This window comes from Elephas maximus, chromosome 2 (genome assembly GCF_024166365.1).
Source record: "Elephas maximus indicus isolate mEleMax1 chromosome 2, mEleMax1 primary haplotype, whole genome shotgun sequence".
NCBI classification, from domain to species: Eukaryota; Metazoa; Chordata; class Mammalia; order Proboscidea; family Elephantidae; genus Elephas; species Elephas maximus.
Genome location: NC_064820.1, coordinates 149,001,376 through 149,020,183, shown reverse-complemented (window position 1 = coordinate 149,020,183; position 18,808 = coordinate 149,001,376). Strand labels below are relative to the sequence as shown.

General features: G+C 45.2%; 1 protein-coding gene across 1 annotated transcript in view; it reads left to right on the top strand.

Moving 5' to 3' along the window:
- TRPC7 (transient receptor potential cation channel subfamily C member 7) overlaps positions 1-18,808 on the top strand; it is a 184,505-nt gene that overhangs the window by 143,757 nt on the left and 21,940 nt on the right. The window contains exon 7 of the mRNA XM_049868664.1: positions 7,924-8,188. Coding sequence (XP_049724621.1) covers positions 7,924-8,188 — 265 coding nt within the window. The remainder of the gene's footprint in view (positions 1-7,923; positions 8,189-18,808) is intronic.

The window sequence follows — 18,808 nt, the reverse complement described above, 5'->3', positions numbered from 1 at the left end:
GGGAAAGATACCTTCATTTCGGAAAGGCTCTTGGGGGCATTTTGGAAACTGTACGTATTTTTTTGGTTTTTATGTATGTATATAGTTTCCAAAGCTGTAATCTTTACAGAAGTGGACTGCCACCTCTTTCTCCCGCAGAGTGGCTGGTGTGTTCAAACCTCTTAAACCATTGTGCCACCAAGGCTTCCTGCCTCTCATGAACGTGCTCAATTTGTTGATACACATACATCCTAAATATATGTTGTCCTTGTGCCGTTGAGTCGGTTCCGAACCATAGCGACCCTATGCACAACAGAACGAAACACTGCCTGGTCCTGCGCCATCCTTAAAATCGTTGTTATGCTTGAGCTCATTGTTGCAGCCAGTGTGTCAATCCACCTCGTTGAGGGTCTTCCTCTTTTCCGCTGACCCTGTACTCTGCCAAGCATGATGTCCTTCTCCAGGGACTGATCCCTCCTGACAACATGTCCAAAGTATGTAAGACGCAGTCTCGCCATCCTTGCTTCTAAGGAGCATTCTGGCCGCACTTCTTCCAAGACAGATCTGTTGGTTCTTTTGGCAGCCCATGGTACATTCAATATTCTTTGCCAACACCACAATTCAAAGGTGTCAACTCTTCTTTGGTCTTCCTAATTCATTGTCCAGCTTTCACATTCATATTATGTGATTGAAAATACCATGGCTTGGGTCAAGCGCACCTTAGTCGTCAGGGTGACATCTTTGCTCTTCAACACTTTGAAGAGGTCCTTTGCAGCAGATTTGCCCAATGCAATGCATCTTTTGATTTCTTGACTGCTGCTTCCATGGCTGTAAAATAAAATCCTTGACAACTTCAATCTTTTCTCCGTTTATCATGATGTTGCTCATTGGTCCAGTTGTGAAGATTTTTGTTTTCTTTATGTTGAGGTGTAATCCATACTGAAAGCTGTGGTCTTTGATGTTCATTAGTAAGTGCTTCAGGTCCTCTTCACTTTCAGCAAGCAAGGTTGTGTCATCTGCATAACGCAGGTTGTTAATGAGTCTTCCTCCAATCCTGATGCCCTGTTCTTCTTCATATAGTCCAGCTTCTCATGTTATTTGCTCAGCATACAGATTACATAGATATGGTGAAAGAATACAACCCTGACGCACACCTTTCCTGACTTTAAACCAATCAGTATCCCCTTGTTCTGTCTGAGCAACTGCCTCTTGATCTATGTAAAGGTTCCTCATGAGCACAGTTAAGTGTTCTGGAATTCCCATTCTTCGCAGTGTTATCCATAGTTTGTTATGATCCACACAGTCAAATGCCTTTGAATAATCAATAAAACACAGGTAAACATCCTTCTGGTATTCTCTTCTTTCAGCCAGGATCCATCTGACATCAGCAATGATATCCCTGGTTCCGTGTCCTCTTCTGAAACTGGCCTGAATTTCTAGCAGTTCCCTGTTGATATACTGCTTCAGCTGCTTTTGAATGATCTTCAGCAGAATTTTGCTTGTGTGTGATATTAATGATATTGTTCTGTAATTTCCACATTCAGTTGGATCACCTTTCTTGGGAATAGGCATAAATATGGATCTCTTCCAGTCAGTTGGCCAGGAAGCTGTCTTCCATATTTCTTGGCATAGATGAGTGAGCACCTCCAGCGCTGCATCTGTTTGTTTTAACATTTCAATTGATATTCCATTAGTTCCTGGAGCCTTGTTTTTCGCCAATGCCTTCAGAGCAGCTTGGACTTCTTCCTTCAGTACCATCGGTTCCTGATCATATGCCACCTCTTGAAATGGTTGAATATCAACTAATACTTTTTGGTATAATGACTCTGTGTATTCCTTCCATCTTCTTTTGATGCTTCCTGCATCATTTAATATTTTCCTCATGGAATCCTTTGCTGTTGCAACTCGAGGCTTGAATTTTTTCTTCAGTTCTTTCAGCTTGAGAAACACTGAGTATGTTCTTCCCTTTTGGTTTTCCATCTCCAGCTCTTTGCACGTGTCATTATAATACTTTACTTTGTCTTCTCAAGAGGCCCTTTGAAATCTTCTGTTCAGTTCTTTTGCTTCATCAATTCTTCCTTTTGCTTTAGCTGCTCGATATTCAAGAACAAGTTTCAGAGTCTCCTCTGACATCCATCTTGGTCTTTTCTTTCTTTCCTGTCTTTTCAGTGACCTCTTGCTTTCTTCATGGATGATGTCCTTGATGTCATTCCACAACTCATCTGGTCTTCGGTCGCTAGTGTTCAATGCGTCAAATCTGTTCTTCAGATGGTCTCTAAATTCAGGTGGGATATACTGAAGGTCATATTTTGGCTCTCGTGGACTTGCTCTGATTTTCTTCAGTTTCAGCTTGAACTTGCATATGAGCAATTGATGGTCTGTTCCACAGTCGGCCCCTGGCCTCGTTCTGACTGATGATATTGAGCTTTTCCATCATCTCTTTCCACAGATGTAGTCAGTTTGATTTCTGTGTGTTCCATCTGGCAAGGTCCACGTATATAGTCGCCGTTTATGTTGGTGAAAGAAGGTATTTGCAATGAAGAAGTGGTTGGTCTTGCAAAATTCTATCATTCGATCTCCGGCATTGTTTCTATCACCAAGGCCATATTTTTCAACTACTGATCCTTCTTCTTTGTTTCCAACTTTTGCATCCCAATCACCAGTAATTATCAATGCATCTTGATTGCATGTTCCATCAATTTCAGACTGCAGCTACTGATAAAAATCTTCTATTTCTTCATCTTTGGCTCTAGTGGTTGGTGCATAAATTTGAATAATAGTCGTATTAACTGGTCTTCCTTGTAGGCGTATGGATATTATCCTATCACTGATAGTGTTGTACTTCAGGATAGATCTTGAAACATTCTTTTTCACAATGAATGCAACACCATTCCTCTTCGAGTTGTCATTCCCAGCATAGTAGACTATATGATTGTCTGATTCAAAATGGCCAATACCAGTCCATTTCAGCTCACTAATGCCTAGGATATCAATGTTTATGCATTCCATTTAATTTTTGACGATTTCCAATTTTACTAGATTCATACTTTGTACATTCCAGGTTCCAATTATTAATGGATGTTTGCAGCTGTTTCTTCTCATTTTGAGTCGTGCCACATCAGCAAATGAAGGTCCCGAAAGCTTTACTCCATCCATGTCATTAAGGTCGACTCTACTTTGAGGAGGCAGCTCTTCCCCAGTCATCTTTTGAGTGCCTTCCAACCTGGGGGTTCATCTTCCAGCACTATATCAGACAATGTTCCGCTGCTATTCATAAGGTTTTCACCAGCTAATGCTTTTCAGAAGTAGACTGCCAGGTCCTTCTTCCTAGTCTGTCTTAGTCTGGAAGCTCAGCTGAAACCTGTCCTCCATGGGTGACCCTGGTGGTATCTGAATACCAGGGGCATAGCTTCCAGCATCACAGCAACACGCAAGCCCCCACAGTACGACAAACTGACAGAATATATACAGGGAACCTTAGTGGGCAGTGGTTAAGAGCTCACCTGCTAATCAAAAAGTCAGCAGATCGAATCCACCAGCCGCTTTTTGGAAACCCTGTAGGGCAGTTCTACTCTCTCCTATAGGATCGCTATGAGTCAGAATTAACTGCAGTGGGTTTTCCCCCCCAGCGTTATCTATATAACCCATTGCTGTTGTATAGAACTGCCTTATAGGGTTTCCAAGAAGAGGCTGGTGGATTCAAACTGCCTACCTTTTGATTAGCAGACATAGTTCTTAACCACTGTACCACGAGGGTTCCATATTCTATATACGTACATATATATACATATATGTATATAAAACTGAAACCAAACCCATTGCTGTCGAGTCAGTTCCAAGTCAGCAACCCTATAGAACTGAGTAGAATTGCCCCATACAGTTTCCATGGAGCGCCTGGTGGATTCGAACTGCTGATTTTTTGGTTAGCAGCCAAACTCTTAACACTACATCGCCAGGGTTTCCATATATATGTAATCCAGGAGCATTAAGGGGGTGCGTATGTACCTATGAATTTTCTTTTTCTGTGGTTCCCTGTGTTTAGTGCAAAGAGAAGTTCTGCTGTTCCCGTTCAAAAGTTCTTTTCTTGTAGTCAGATAGATTCTTAGAAGATGCCTTAATGCTTTCAAACCACAAGGACATACATTTGAGATAGCAGATGGAAAATTTAGGAGTAATAATAGTTATTTTTTTAAATATATATTTATATGCTGCTGTAAAGTTGATTCTGACTCATGGTGACCCCATGTGTTACAGAGTAGAACTGTTCCATAGGGCTTTCTTGGGTGTAGTCTTCACAGAAGCAAATCCTAGGCTTTTCTCCCACAGCTAAGCTAGGTGTGTCTAAACCACGAACCTTTAGGTTAGCAGACAATCGCAAACTGCTTGTGCCACCCCACCAAAACCCATTGCCATTGAGTTGAGTTGATTCTGACTCATAGCAACCCTACAATAATAGTCCCTCCCACCCCCTTTCCCATGGAGTTGATCCCAACTCACAGTGATATAGGACAGAGAAGAACTACCCCACAGGGTTTCCAAGGCTGTAAATCTTTATGGAAGCAGACTACCACATCTTTCTCCCTCGGAGCAGCTGATGGGTTCAAACCACTGACCTTTTGGTTAGCAGCTGAGTGCCTATGCCACTGCACCACTAGAGCTCCTTAATAATAGAGCATCTATTTATCAAGGACCTACTATGTGCCAGGGAACTGTGTGTAGACATTTTATACACATAAACTCCAGTCCTTGCAATGACCCTGCAAAAGGGTCTTTGTTGTACCTATTTTATAAAGAAACTGAGGCTTTTATGGCAGGGCTCTTAGCATTCCCAGAAATATAGGGATTGCATAGGATATCAGGGGATCTTGGCCCAACATGAATGAAAATCATACAGAATGGCACAGTTGTCATGTCCCTAGGCTTTGGGGTTAGAAAGACCTGGATTCAGGTACTAGTTCTGTAACTTACTGTAAGACCGTTTTTACTTAACTTTTCTGAGCCTCCTTTTTCTCATGTGTAAAATGGGGATAATAATATCTATGTCAAAAGGTTTATTTTGAGGGTTAAATAACCCAGTGCCCATAAGATAGTGCAAATAAAGAGCTTTGCACTGTACTCTAAAAATATTAAATGCTCACTAAATGGTAACAGTTATCACTACTACATCTTAGGTCACTTCCTTCCCCAAACAATGTACTTTCTGTACTGAAAGAGAAAGATTAAGGGGAGAAGGAGCAGTAGATAAATAGTAATAATAGCAATAAGTAGTAGCCGGACACTTAATAAGTACTCATTAATGTGCTTCTTAATGGAAGCTGTTGTATCATGAAGAGTTTGTGTAGCAAATGTCCCTGTTAGAAGAAACCACGTGGCTCCTGTGACCACAAAGTCTTCACGGTCAGGTATAGCAGAGATCTGCAAAAGGTTGGTAGGTCAAAATTTTATAAAGCAAATTATGTTACATGTGAATATGGTAGGGAACCCCCCACCGAGAAATGGGGCATCCTGTAGCATTACACATCATTATTCCCTCATTTGTTGGTTAAGCAAATTCTGACTTTCTTAAAGCCAAATTGGCCCTTATGTTTTTCCCTTTTGTTGCTCAGGGTTCATCGGGGTTAGCTGAGAGAATCTTGATATTGCATTGGATAGTTTTCTTAATGACAGGATACAGGCTGCAGTATTGTCCACTGGTGACTTCTCTTCCTCTTATGGGTGTTATTAAGGTCTAACCCAACCCACAGCATAGCACATGATTGCCTTTGCTTATGGTTCATGCTGTGCCCTTGGAAATCTCATTTTGAATCTCTCAGGATGTTCTCAGGGTACTGGTTGCTTGTGCTCCAGTTGCAGGTGAAGAGCGCCCTCTTGTGGCCATCCAACCTCTGCAGCACCAAGTGCGCAGACCCTAAATTTTCAGGTTGATGAAAGGGAACTATTTCTCATGGGAACAGATTCAAGAAGAAAATCCTTTCGTCTGAATCATCACAGGGCAGTTTGCTTTATACCCATCACAACTCTTACAAGCCCATCCAAGTGGAATATTTTTCACCAAAAGATCTGACCTGGTCACCAGGGCCTGATGACAGCTAAATCTGCCTTAATAAATTATAGGAGTGTCTTTTATTATGACAGCTGAGGTTTAAGGTGGTAAATTATAGGGGGATAAAAAAAAGAAATTCCCTCTTGGTATCTGCTGGAAGAAGCCAAGTCCTGTTTCAGGTTATCCGGAAGTGTCATTTATCCGTAGAGGGCGACAGAGATATTGGCAAACACATAATTTGTTCTCCTCACTTGTCTTTCATGGACTCCTGAGTTATAAGCCTTGATGAGACCAGCATAGAGTTTATAATTTTATTATATTTCCAAATGTAGTTTAGAGTTCACTATCTGAACTGTTGTGGCAAATAGAGGCCTGGCTTCCCTTACTAAGGGTTTCTTACTGCTCATTATTATTATAATTATTTAACAGAGTCTAGCTTTAAAAATAAAGAAGAAAATTCTCTCTTGTCCATCTCCCTTGGGGCGCCAAGAATTGCTCTGTAATACCCTTGCCATCTGCATTTACCAGCCTTTGAAAAGGACCCCATACCCCAAATCTAATCTTCAAAATGGCAATAGTAATATCTACTCTACGGGACTGTTGTGAAAATTACAGCTAATGTAAGTGTAAGGGCTAATTTAGGTTTTTCAGTGTTCTCAGTTAAGTTTCACTCAGCATTTCTCAACAGGGACACTACTGGCTTTTTCAGTAGGGCAATTTTCATGGTGTGGGTCTGTCTGGAGCACTGCAGGACATTAGCAATCCAGTAATACCCTACCCAGTCGCTGTGACAACCACAGACGTCCATGAACACTTCTCCCAGGAGGGAGGGGCCGCCTTCACTTGAGAATCACTGTTCCAATGCATAGTAGACAGCTGGCTAGTGATAGATGCTGCTACGTGTAACATCAGATCTGCAGTGGGAACAGAATATTTCACAGGTTTGCTTAGTTATAGGAACACCCGCAGAGCAGCTCAGGCCCTCACTGCTGAGTCTCCCTAGCCCAGGACAGTCCCAGGACTCTTGCTGACCTAGAACAAGGCTGTTCTGACAAACCTGGCTGACTGGTTACGACTTGGGGGCTTTAGCTCAATAGTGAGCAGCTTTCCTAGGCATACGCTGGCTGAGGAACAAATCCCAAGGGCATTTTCTCAGCCAAGACTCTTCTGATTCCTCATCCCTATGAGCTCACTTGATCCGATCTGGGCCTAGTCTCTGACCTTGTGGTGAAGAGCACATTCAGTCATTTAACTAACATTCATCAGCACCTACTGTGTGCCACACCCTATGCTAAGCTCTTTACATATATGATTTCATTTTGTCTTCATCACAGCCCTGTGAGGTTGATATTATCCCCAATTTATAGATGAGAGAAAGGAGGCTCAAAAAGGTTGACTGACTTGCTCAGTCATACAGCCGGCAGGTGGAAAGGCCACCTTCAGCCTCAGGTCTGTGACTCCAAATCCATGCCCTCCGCACCACCTCCTTGTGCTGTTTGCCCAGTGAATGAACGGTGTCCACTTGTGGAGCACCAACACTGGTAAGGAGGACAGAGTAGCAAGCAGTGTGTTAAGTTCCATGACAGGGGTGTGGACAGGAAACTGGGAGCACAGAGGAGAATGTGGAACCTGCCCCAGCCTGTGGGTGTCACAGAAGACTTCCAGAAAGAGGTGACACCTGAGTAGTATTAAAGGATGATCAGGAATGAAGTGGACCTTGAAATGAGGAAAGGGTATTCCTGGTAAATGGGCCAGGATGTACCAAGAGGGAGGTGGCACCTTCAGTATATTGGGATTAATTTAAGGACAAGGGCAGAAATGGCAAGTGATGAGGTTGGAACAGGCTTCTCTTCTAGGGCAGATCTATCCCCCAGTGAGTAATGCAGATTGTTTTCTTTTAGCCAGGGACAAATGGTGGCCTTCGGACCCTCAGATCATATCAGAAGGGCTGTATGCGATAGCTGTCGTGCTGAGCTTCTCTCGCATTGCGTACATCCTGCCAGCCAATGAGAGTTTCGGGCCCCTGCAGATCTCCTTAGGGAGAACCGTGAAAGATATCTTCAAGTTCATGGTCATTTTCATCATGGTATTTGTGGCCTTCATGATCGGGATGTTCAACCTGTACTCCTACTACCGAGGCGCAAAGTACAACCCAGCGTTTACAACGTGAGTATCCCAGGGCCTTCCCGACGGTCTCTCTGGGTTTCTTGACTCCTTGGTAATCTCTTGTAGGTAGCTTCATGAAGACTCAGATCTCCGTGATATTTGTCAAGGTTAAAGGCAGCTTTATTCAAGGTGGTCTAGAGTTGAGGTTCTGAAGTTGGAAGAACAGAAGAGTTGGCTTACTTCCTCACTTTGCTGTTTACATGCTGTGTGAACATGAGAGTACTCCTTACCTCCTTGACAGAGTTCCTTGCCTCTGAGCCTTATCTTTAAAGTGAGGATAATAATAGTACCTACTTCACAGGGATAACATGAGGATTCAAACAGATGATATACCTGCCTTACAGCAAATTTTCAATAAATGGAAGGAAATGTTATGGTTACCACTATTTTTGCCTTAGTCTGTGTTCTCTAGAAAACCAAGCTGCCAGACAAAACTTCATGCCATCACTTTAATTGGGTAAGAGTGTTGCAATCCTTGGGCAATAAGACTGAGAGAAAAAAGAATATGAGGCATGGGAGAAGAGAAAGCAATAGAAAGTACGTCACTGACCTGGCCACAGTCTACCAGAATGCACAGCTGGGATGTGAGGGACTTCTCTGGGGAGACCATGTGGAAATACCACATCTCAGAGTAGCCCATCAGAGGGAGAAATTTATCTGCCATGAAAGGAGAATTTATCTGCCAGATCTTTCCCATCTGCTGCCTCTAGTTAGTCAAATTCACCCCACAGGAAATTAACTCACTCACCCACACTTCCAGGCAGCCCCTAGATTCGCTGTATCCACACAGCACAGGAGGAAAATCTGCAAGGGGTACAGGGCAGCACCTCTTTGTGCCTAGCAGGCCAAGCCAGTGCCCATGCATGGACATCAAGCGAGGCCTGCTGCATCAGGGGCCTCAGCAGCAACAGGGGGTCCCAGGCCCAGAGGCAAGAGGCATGTGGTGTGAGGTGTGAGTAGCTGCCGCAGGGCTCCAGCTGGCCAAGCAGGCAGAGCAGCACAATGATGGAGGCTTCACCATGAAGGTGGAGATGGAGCTCCCTGAGCCTATCTGCGTGAAGATCCAAACCTCCTTCTCTCTCTGGTAGTTGTCAGGTGATCCCTTGTACAGTCATCAGTAGCACTGAGCAATGTTGTAGCAGAAGAATCTGGCAGACTTGAGTTTATACCCTGGCCCAGGCAGTTACTGACTGATGACCTTAAGCCAAGTCACTTGGTTTGTCTAAGCCTCTGTGATCTCATCTGCAAAATGGGAATAATACTTCCCATCTTATTCATAATTACTTTATGAATAAATGGGGTAGTTTATGTAATGTGCCTGAAATACAGAAGTGTTTTCAGTCTAGGTTCTTTCCAAGGCCCACCCAGGCCCAGAACTTCTCCCTGCCTTCATCAAGCCCCTGCCCAGGATCTCAAGAGCCGGAAAGCTCAGGAAGGAGAGCCAGGTCTCTAGCCACAAGCACAGAAGCTGAGACCAACAGGGGCTAACCACTTCCTGACACTTGTCCCCAGGAATCCCTGAATGGCCTGGAATTTAAGTTTTTCGCCCAGTGGAAATGGCTCTGAGCCTCAGCCAGGCGAGCTCTCTGAGCAAGCCCCACCTTGCATCAGGGCCTCACCTTACCCTTCATCTGGAGAAATCAACCATCCAGGGAAGATACTTGTCTCTAAGAACCCAGACCAAGAACCACGGGCTGGGCTGCCCCACCCAGCTAGAACTACCTGGAAACAAGGAACCCTGGAACTGCTGACCTGCAGAAGCTGTTACTCTCTGAGACAAAGCAGATATGGTTTGTATATCCACAGAGAGCAGGTGCCTGACTCAGCACTGAGACATTCTGAGGGATGTCTGGCTCTGCCCCTCAGCTCCAGGCTGCACTGGAGCCTCAGCACCCCAGAGGCATAGCGAGGGTAAATGAGCACCCAAGGCAATCTCTAAGTTTGTGTCTCCCCCACCCCTGCCTTGTGGAGAACAAGGGTGACTCATCCTGGCTGGCCTCTAATGGTGCCCCCTTGGACTTGAGCCCAGGGGCAAATGCCCTCCTCTAACTCCCCACCCCCCACTACTTCTCTGCAGCATCCCATGAGTCAGACAGACAGGGCTTCAGTCTGAGTCCATCTCCCACCTCCTACTGGCTGTGTGGCCTTGAGAAAGTACTTAAACTGTCTGGGCCTCAATGTCCCCAGGCCTAAAATGAGGATACTGAGTGAGCCAACTTCCCAGGCTTGTGAGGATCCAGTAAGAAGAAACCTAATAGGATCAAATACAGTGCTTGGCATACAATAAACAGTAGTGATCATAGTGGAGACAATGAATAAGGAAGGGAAGGAAGACTGGCGAGGACAAACTGCAAGAAGAGACAACAGTACTGATTTGGCTCTCTAGGACCCTTTCTGGGCAGTAGCCTAGCTTACAAACTGTCCACCAGCTCAGGTAAACCAAGAACACTATTGAATCAGTTAGACTACTTGGTATCAATCCAGTCCCCAGTGATTAACTGTTGAAGGAATGGAATAAGCTTGAATTATTCAAAAACAAGTTTTCTCTAGATCTGCTAGAGGTGAAGCTGAATGTATTGACTCAGCATGGGATGTATTGATGCTAAACATGGAGGAGATGTCAGCCAGGTAACAAAGGCACTGATTCCCTGTGGTCAGGCCCTGATGTCCCTCCTGTGTGTCCAGTCTAGCATGGTGCCTTACACAGGATTTGCTTACTAAATGCTTCATGAGCGAGAATGAGGGAATGAACAGGAGAATGAAGCAGCAGATTGGGAATCTGAGGACGAGGACCTCTGTCCCATTTCTCCTGTCCTGAGTGTTCTGTGCAGTCCCTCTTCCCTACCCTTAAAGGGAACCTGGATTACCCACCCACAGTCCTCAGAAGGTCAGCGCCACCATGCACAAAAAAATGAAAAAGGTCGGGTCTTGAGAGGAGGGTGGACCTGGCCACAATTCCCAGCTCGATGCAGGACAGCTAACCTTATAGAAAGAGCAAGGTGGGTATCGGGGCTGGGGTCTTTGGGATCAGGAAGTCACGGGGACAGGTGAAAGCAGGACAAAGGGGCAAAGCAATTGGCTCCTTCCACGTACCGGGAAACCAAATGAAGAGTTTCTAGACACGAGAGACCCAACCAAAGAGGACCCCAGGCCTCCCAGGATGGGGAAGGGTGTGAAGGCAGCAAGCATGGTAAAGACAGGATATTTATCATGTCGGCAGTTCCTGAAATGGACTGCTCAGCTATGAATAGGATTTGATTGAACAGGAAAATGGTCAATAGAGCAGCGAAGTGGAGAGGAAAGAATGGGTTTTTATAAATGTCATCTTTTACCTTCTGACTATTCTCTGGAGCGTGTCACCCCCCAGGAGACCGACTCATAATAAAAAAGCCACACGTGAGGAAAGCTGAGATTCATGCCTGTGGGGCCTCAGAGCTGTTCTCTGTGCCAGCTGGGCTGACAGTGAAGTCGAATGACCCCAGACCCCACCGAGGTGAAGGTTTGCCCCAGAGCATCCTTCCCCAGCCACACTGCTCAGCCCAGGATCTTCCCTTTGATCCATGTACAAGTGGCCGTTTCTCTGTAGAATTCTGAGCTTGGAGGATAAGACAGGGGCCCTCTCATCTGTTGCCCTAGAGTCAGAAGATGCAATCCTACAGAAGGGAAGTTTGGGCTGAAGCACACTGAAGGTGACCTCCTCTGCACCTGTGACATCCCAACCCCACCACTGCTGTGTTCAGGGGCTTTCTAAAGGCTGTTCGGAGGCTGGCTTTGAAAGTCAGCTGTTAGAAACCTAGAGAGAACTTTCTCATAAGAGCCCTGCTGGCCCCAGGGGTGTGGTATCCCAGCTAGTCACAAAAGCCAGCCCCACCCAAATCCGACTGAGTTACTGTACTTCCCAAAGAGGAGAGGCAGGACAGACATTCTGGTACAAAAAAAGAGGAGAAGAAAAATGTTACCTGTTTTCCTAGAATAAGCATACTCCAAATAAATTATTTTCAGGGGCAGCAAAAATAATAATGATTATTCTTAGTACTTACCACGTGCTACCTTTTTCTTGGTACTTACCATGTGCCAGGTGTGGTACTTAGGATGTGGTAGGAACTCTGCTCAGCACTTGCATATGTTTTCTCATTTAACATTACAAGACTCTAAGAAGGATTACAGTCCATTTAACAGATCAGAAAACCCAGAGATAAAGTAAGTTTCCTGAAGTCACCCAGCAAGTGAGGAAGGGCAGAGGGAGATTCAAACCCTGTTCTGTAACAGTCTGTGCTGGTGATGAAGAAGGCCAGGTTTGCCTGTGACCTCTACCAACCGCAGGCTCCCCACCCTCAACCAAGCCCTGCCTTAACCCCCATGTGCCCCAGTCTCGGAATCGCATACTTGCCTCCCACCCTCAAATCCGCATCCCCTCTGTCCAACAGACCCAGTAAGGGGTTAGGAGAAAATAGGCAGATTGAACTAACTCAGGCCAAGGTGTGAATAGACACACAGTATGAACAGCCTTAATTGAGATAAGTGGTTTTCAAACTACACCAGAATCACCTGGGAAGGTGGCTAAAGTTTGCGACTTCCCAGGCCCTAAAAAAAAAAGGGTCTAATTACAGTAAAAAACAAAAATGAAAAAATATTGCCTTTGATTTGATTCCAACTCATACTGATCCTATAGGACAGCGTAGAAATGCCTCATAGGGTTTCCAAGGAGTGCCTGGTGGATTTGAACTGCCGACCTTTTGGTTAGCAGCCATAGTACTTAACCACTCCACCACTGGACTTAGTTGTCCGGAAATCTGCACTTAACAAGCCACTGAGACCTGTTGCCATCAAGTCGATACCAACCCATAGCAACCCTATAGGACACAGTAAAACTGCCCCATAGAGTTTCCAAGTTGCTGCTGGTGGATTTGAACAGCTGGCTTTTTGGTTAGCAGCCGTAGCACTTAACCAGTGTGCCACCAGAGCGACTAGGGGGTCCTCATAGAGGCAGCCTTGGGACCATTCGGTAAGAAACACTGATCTGGCACAACCCCATCATTACCCGAGTGAGAGACTGAGGCCGTTCACTCTCAACTGTGCATCTCTGAAAAAAAATTTAAAAGGGGACTTGTTTGTTAACTTAAGTGAGCATCTTCTTGGTGGAATCTCGGGCCCTGTGCGGGAAGATCTTTTTAAGCACAGATCACGAAGTAGGTAGCCATAATCAATGAGGAAGGCATGAGTCCTGGGGTCAGATCCTATGAGCAGTTCTCCATTTTTCAGTCCTCTTCCACTTCAGCACCAAGGATTCTCTCAAAGGCCTGGGTTATTTTCACAGCCACTTCTGTGTGGGGCTGGTGAAGGGGAGGGCAGGGGCATGTGCACAGGGCACTGGGTGGTGAGCCGGGGCCTGTCAGGGCATGACAGATCGTATACCTGCTGGCAGCTCATCATCTCCCAGCCACTTCTATTAGAACCTGCAAATGACCAAGGGGGAGGAAGGAAAGCTGTTCAGGCAAGTTGTGTGCTCTCAGGGTTCAAAATCAAAGTATCCCAAGATGTGGGTGAGGAAATGGAAAGAAAATCACCTGAGAATACACTCTCTTTAAGGAAGTCTCAGAGAAAATTTTTTCTTCAACTGTTTGGAATTTGTTCTGATGGGGAACATATCTTTGATTTTGTCATGGAAGTCAGTGGACAAAAAGAACTTGCTTTCTGGAGGTTTGTTTTATAGTCACTTTCACTGACATGCACGTATGCCATAAACCAAGGGCTTAGGCTTAGAGCTTATATGGAAACTTTGGGGTCCTGGCACTTTGGTTACAGGGTTAGAAAAAGAGTGACAGAAAGTCCTTGGCTCATAGATGAAATACAGCTGGTAAGAATGTATAGAAAGAGGGTGGCATTCTCTTGTCTCTAGTGGTGACCATGACAAGATGGGAACATGGAGAAGAGTGAGAGGGGCTGGGGACAGTGAGGAGGCCCAGAGCAGGGGAGTGAAGGTCACTCCAACACAACCCATGGGCTCCTGGCCTCCTCTTTAAATTAAGTTGGACTCCCCCACTTAATTCTGGTTGGAGATTAAATGCAGGCTCTGTTCCTCAAAAGACAATCCCAGCTGATCTTTTCTGTAGAATACTGAGGAGTCAGCTTCATGGTATAGCTGGGTTGAGATTTTTCAAATGAAAAATAATACCTCTCCTAAGGTTGTTCTGTCTTCCCAGGAATCATTTTTAACGGAAGGAGCTTCAGCAGTGCTAGGCAAAATTAGAAGCTCCTATTTTCCATGACAGTTATGGAAAATTCCCATACCATATAAAGGAAGGGATGCATATGCTTGGTAGGAACAGGAGGTAGGTTTTGCCCCACGCACGTCGTCTGAGCCATAGAAAAGCCAGTTTCTCCTTCCAGCAACCCTGGACTGGACACTGGGCCCAAGGAAGGGCTTTTAAGACTCTGTCCCCACATATCCCACCCCACCCCAGGACTGCTGAACTTAGGGAGTGACAGTGGGGATGGAGAACTGGAGATGGAGAAGAGCTGCTTAGGAGGTAGAATGGATGAGAGGTGGCCACTGATTGAATGTGGGGTATCCAAGTAAAAAACCAAACCCATTGCCATCCGGTCTTGTTGTGACCCTTTAGGACAGGGTAGAACTGCCCCATAGGGTTTCCAGGGAGCAGCTGGTGGATTCAAACTGCTGACCTTTTGGTTAGCAGCCAAGTTCTTTAACCACTGCACCACTTTACCCGCTGTGCCACTTTTAACAATAGTTAAAGACCTGAGACTTCCCTGGCCCAAGGAAGAGAAAAGGAGACAGCTGGATGGGCCATACAGGCTCAGAGACACCCAGGAGGGAGCAATGACCCAGAGGGGCCTCTCGACACCAAAATGCTGTGCTTCTAAAAAGGATCTGGGTACAGAAGAGGCTCTGCTGGGGATAGCCAAGGTGGCATTGTGTTGCATGCCCTTGTAAAACTCACCATAACCAAGAGCCTATTAAGAGAAACCAGGGAAAGGCCACCTTGGGAGACTGCCATTGTTTGTGTGTGCAGAGCCTGCTGACTGTGTTTACAGGTGGGGAACATAGAGTCAGCCTCCTGGACTTTATAGAGAACAGATTTTCCCAGGACCCTGGGTCAGAGTTGAAATATGGGCTTCTGTGACACAGAAGCTCCACAAGGCTGAATTTTATCATCATATTTTGAAAATGATAATCTCTGCCTTTCCTCTTAAAAGATCAAGCTGGGCATATGGGTGTTTAGCGGAATGAGACAGCTCATTATCCCCGCTTTCATATGGAAAAAGTCGCCTAAAGAGGTTCAGAGGCTTCATGGAGGACTCAGTAGAGGTCAGTGGTGGGACCCACATCAGGCTCAGCGAGGCTGGATATCTGGGAATGATCTTCATGTGTATAAAGAAAAAAAAATATTTTGGGTCTAATATTTCATATCTTTGTATAACTCTGCAACAAGTGATAAAAATACAGACCTTTTTCTGGACTACTTTAGAAGAATAATTAAGCCTGTTAGCACAGAGACTCTACTATCACACAGTGTTTATTTACACTCTCCCCTCCTGTCTATTCATGGAATCAATTTTAAAAGCCTGGTGACTCTAAGCCTCTGGAACTGGCTAAGAGCCCCATAGTTTTGAGGAAAAAGCCTTCATGAGACCTCTCTTTTGAATGGTGTCTGCGCAGCATGTTCTCAGGTACCCCAAGTCCATCGTGTTCTCAGGCTGACCACAGCTATCTTAAAGGGAAGAAATTCTTACCTTTTAGTTCACTGAAATTCAATTCTAGAACCAGCAGAAGGCTTAAACTACATCATTCCTCCAAGTGACAGAGTAACAGGAAGCTGGACTGCCCAGGGCCTGCTCTAGAGATAATATTGGAAGAGATAATGTCTGTAGAATAAATGAATTCTTGGGCAGGTATGAGGCAAGCTGGGTAAGACCAAGTCTCCAAATCACCTCATGCCTTGGCTTCCCAGACTTCGGTCACCCATTGGCAAGAATGTTTACTGAGTCCCCACTGTTCTGGGCACTGAGGACAGAGCAATGAGAAAGTCAGCAGGCCCTGCCCTCAGGGAGCTCACATTCCAGAGGCGCAAAGAGGCAAAAAAAAAAAAAAAAGGATAAATAAAGAAGTGAACAAATAGACACATAAGATCATTATGGTTTAAGTGCTGAAGGCTAGCAAAGAAATAAAAATGCTGTACCCAGAGTAATTAGGGGAATACCTCCTTTAGACAGGGTGGGCAGAGAAGGCCTTTCTGAGCATGCGCCAATTAAACCTAAAACCTGAAGAATGAGGAGCCACCATGTGAAGGGGAGGGGGGAGGTCATTCCAGGCAGAAGAACAGCAGACACAATGGTCCGAAAGCAGGGAAGATCTTGGCCAGGGTGGTTGGGGCCCAGAGCAGCAAGTGAGGGGCTGTGTGAGCTGGGAGGAGCCTGATTACTCAAGAACCTGAGGGCTTCAGTTAGGTGACTGGCTTCGAATGTTAACTGTATGAAAAGCCACTAAAGGAGAAGTGGTGTGATCTGGTTTGTATTTTTAAATGGTTATTCTGAGAATTGATTGTAGGGTACGAGACTCAGTGTGGTACTGGAGTTTATTACAGTTTAAAAAATAATGAAACAAAAAACTTAGTTTTGTATTACTAATAAATAGGCAGCTTTTATTGCATATTTGGTAAAGGCCAGGCAGTATTTTATGTACTTTACAAGCACTGTGTTACTTCATTTAATCCTCATCACAATCCTATGAAGTAGGGATTGTTATTTTCCCATTTTACAGGTAGAGGAAGAGGTACAGAGAGGCTAAATTATTTACCCAAAAGCCTACATTCAAACCCAGGTTTGCCTGACTTCAGAACCTGCACTCTGAGCACAACACTAGAGCCCTACCTCAGTGCTAGGATCGGGGAACAGGAAATCGGAATGTACATCAGGGATTCATTTACTCAACAGACATTGACCTTGTTGAGCACCTTCTGTGCATCAGACTCTGTACTAGGTTTGGGGTTTCAAGGGTGAAGAAGACGCAGCATCTGCCCTCACAGAGCTCCAGGATTCTAGGAGTATAGTCTGACCTCAGTATAAGTAAATCTGAGTTAGACGGGCTTTGTGCATCCCAGTTCTTTGACATTGATTCTGAAGTCAGATAGACTCTTCTACTTCTGGATTGCCTACATCAAAGTCTTCATTTAGCACCCGAGATAGAACCAAGAGGTGATTCAGAGCACAGAACTTGCAGGGGATACCATGGCAGGGGTGCAGTTCAGACTTCCTCAGGCGTTTGACTGTCTGCCCTGACCTTCCTCAAGTCTGGTCCAACTGCTTTCCAGCTCTGGTTCTGGACATTAGTATCACAGCCCTCTGACAGGATCTTTCTCCATTCCAAACACCTTCCTCCATCATCCCAGCTTGGAAGGCAGCAGGGCCATTGTTTCTGCTTTGAACTCTAGCATAGTGCCAGCTATTGTCTTCTGAGCTTGAGAAACACCCTTTCAAGATCCGATCCTCCTGTTTAATTTTAGCCTGCTATGTGTAGATTTGGGTAGGTAACTGAACTTAACTGTTCAGTGGTGCGGGTGGGAGTCATGACATTCCGAAGAGGCAGCAATTCTCCTAATAATCGCCCCAAACCCTCGCCTTGTTGATTAGTTTGTTCTCTGAGGCCCATAGGCAACTGCCTCTTCAGGCAACCTGTTATTAGAAGTCCCATTATCCAGGCGAGACAGACCTGGTAGAGAACTGATTACCCACCTCGTCCCTGCTTTCTGCCTGACAAGTCAGCCCAAACCCTCTCCCACACACATACCCCCGCTCAGCAAGAGGAGGGTGAATCGTGGTCTGTTCAGCATCACTCACAGGCACTTTTTTACTTCATTAGGAACACTTCTTGTGCTGGGGTGGCCTATTGACTAAACTTCAGCCCCTTCCACTGAAAGCCAAGAGGCGAATATAAAAAGACAGCTTGGGGTGGTGAAATCAGAAAGACAATTTGCATGAAATCAAGGGCTTGTGATCATCTCTGCAGATAGAAAAGAGAATGAGGCTTGCTCAGGAAAGTCAATAAGCAGCTGAATTCTGAACTCCACTCACCCCTGTGTAAAGGGCACCTGAGGGGCTCATGGAGTTATATATGCTCTCAGGTAAGGCAGAGGCACCTTTGCTTACAGCCTCGTAGCTGTGTTCTCGCCTTACTGGACTTGCTGTTAGAGTCGACCTCTACCAGCACAGATATATGTTTGTTCTGGTCACCAGTCTATCGTCAGCATCTGGTACAGTACCTGGCACATAGCAACAGTTCAGTAAATATTTGGCAAATAAATTAGCAAAAATAGTAGTTACCAATTACTGATCTCCTACTATTACTTTATATGGGTTGCTCATTTAATCTTCTTAACAACAAAGCAGGAACCACTGAGACTCAAACAGATTTTGTAATGCCCAAGCTCACACAACCAGGATGCAGTGGAGCTGGGATTTGAATCCAAATATGAACCTTTGTTCATCTTACTGCACTTTTCTGTCTCTCTGAAGCCTCCTGTGATTGACACAGTTGAAGGAATTTGTGGAAAACTCTGTAGCTGCCCAGTGATGTCAGTTGGAAGATGTAGAGCCAGAGGC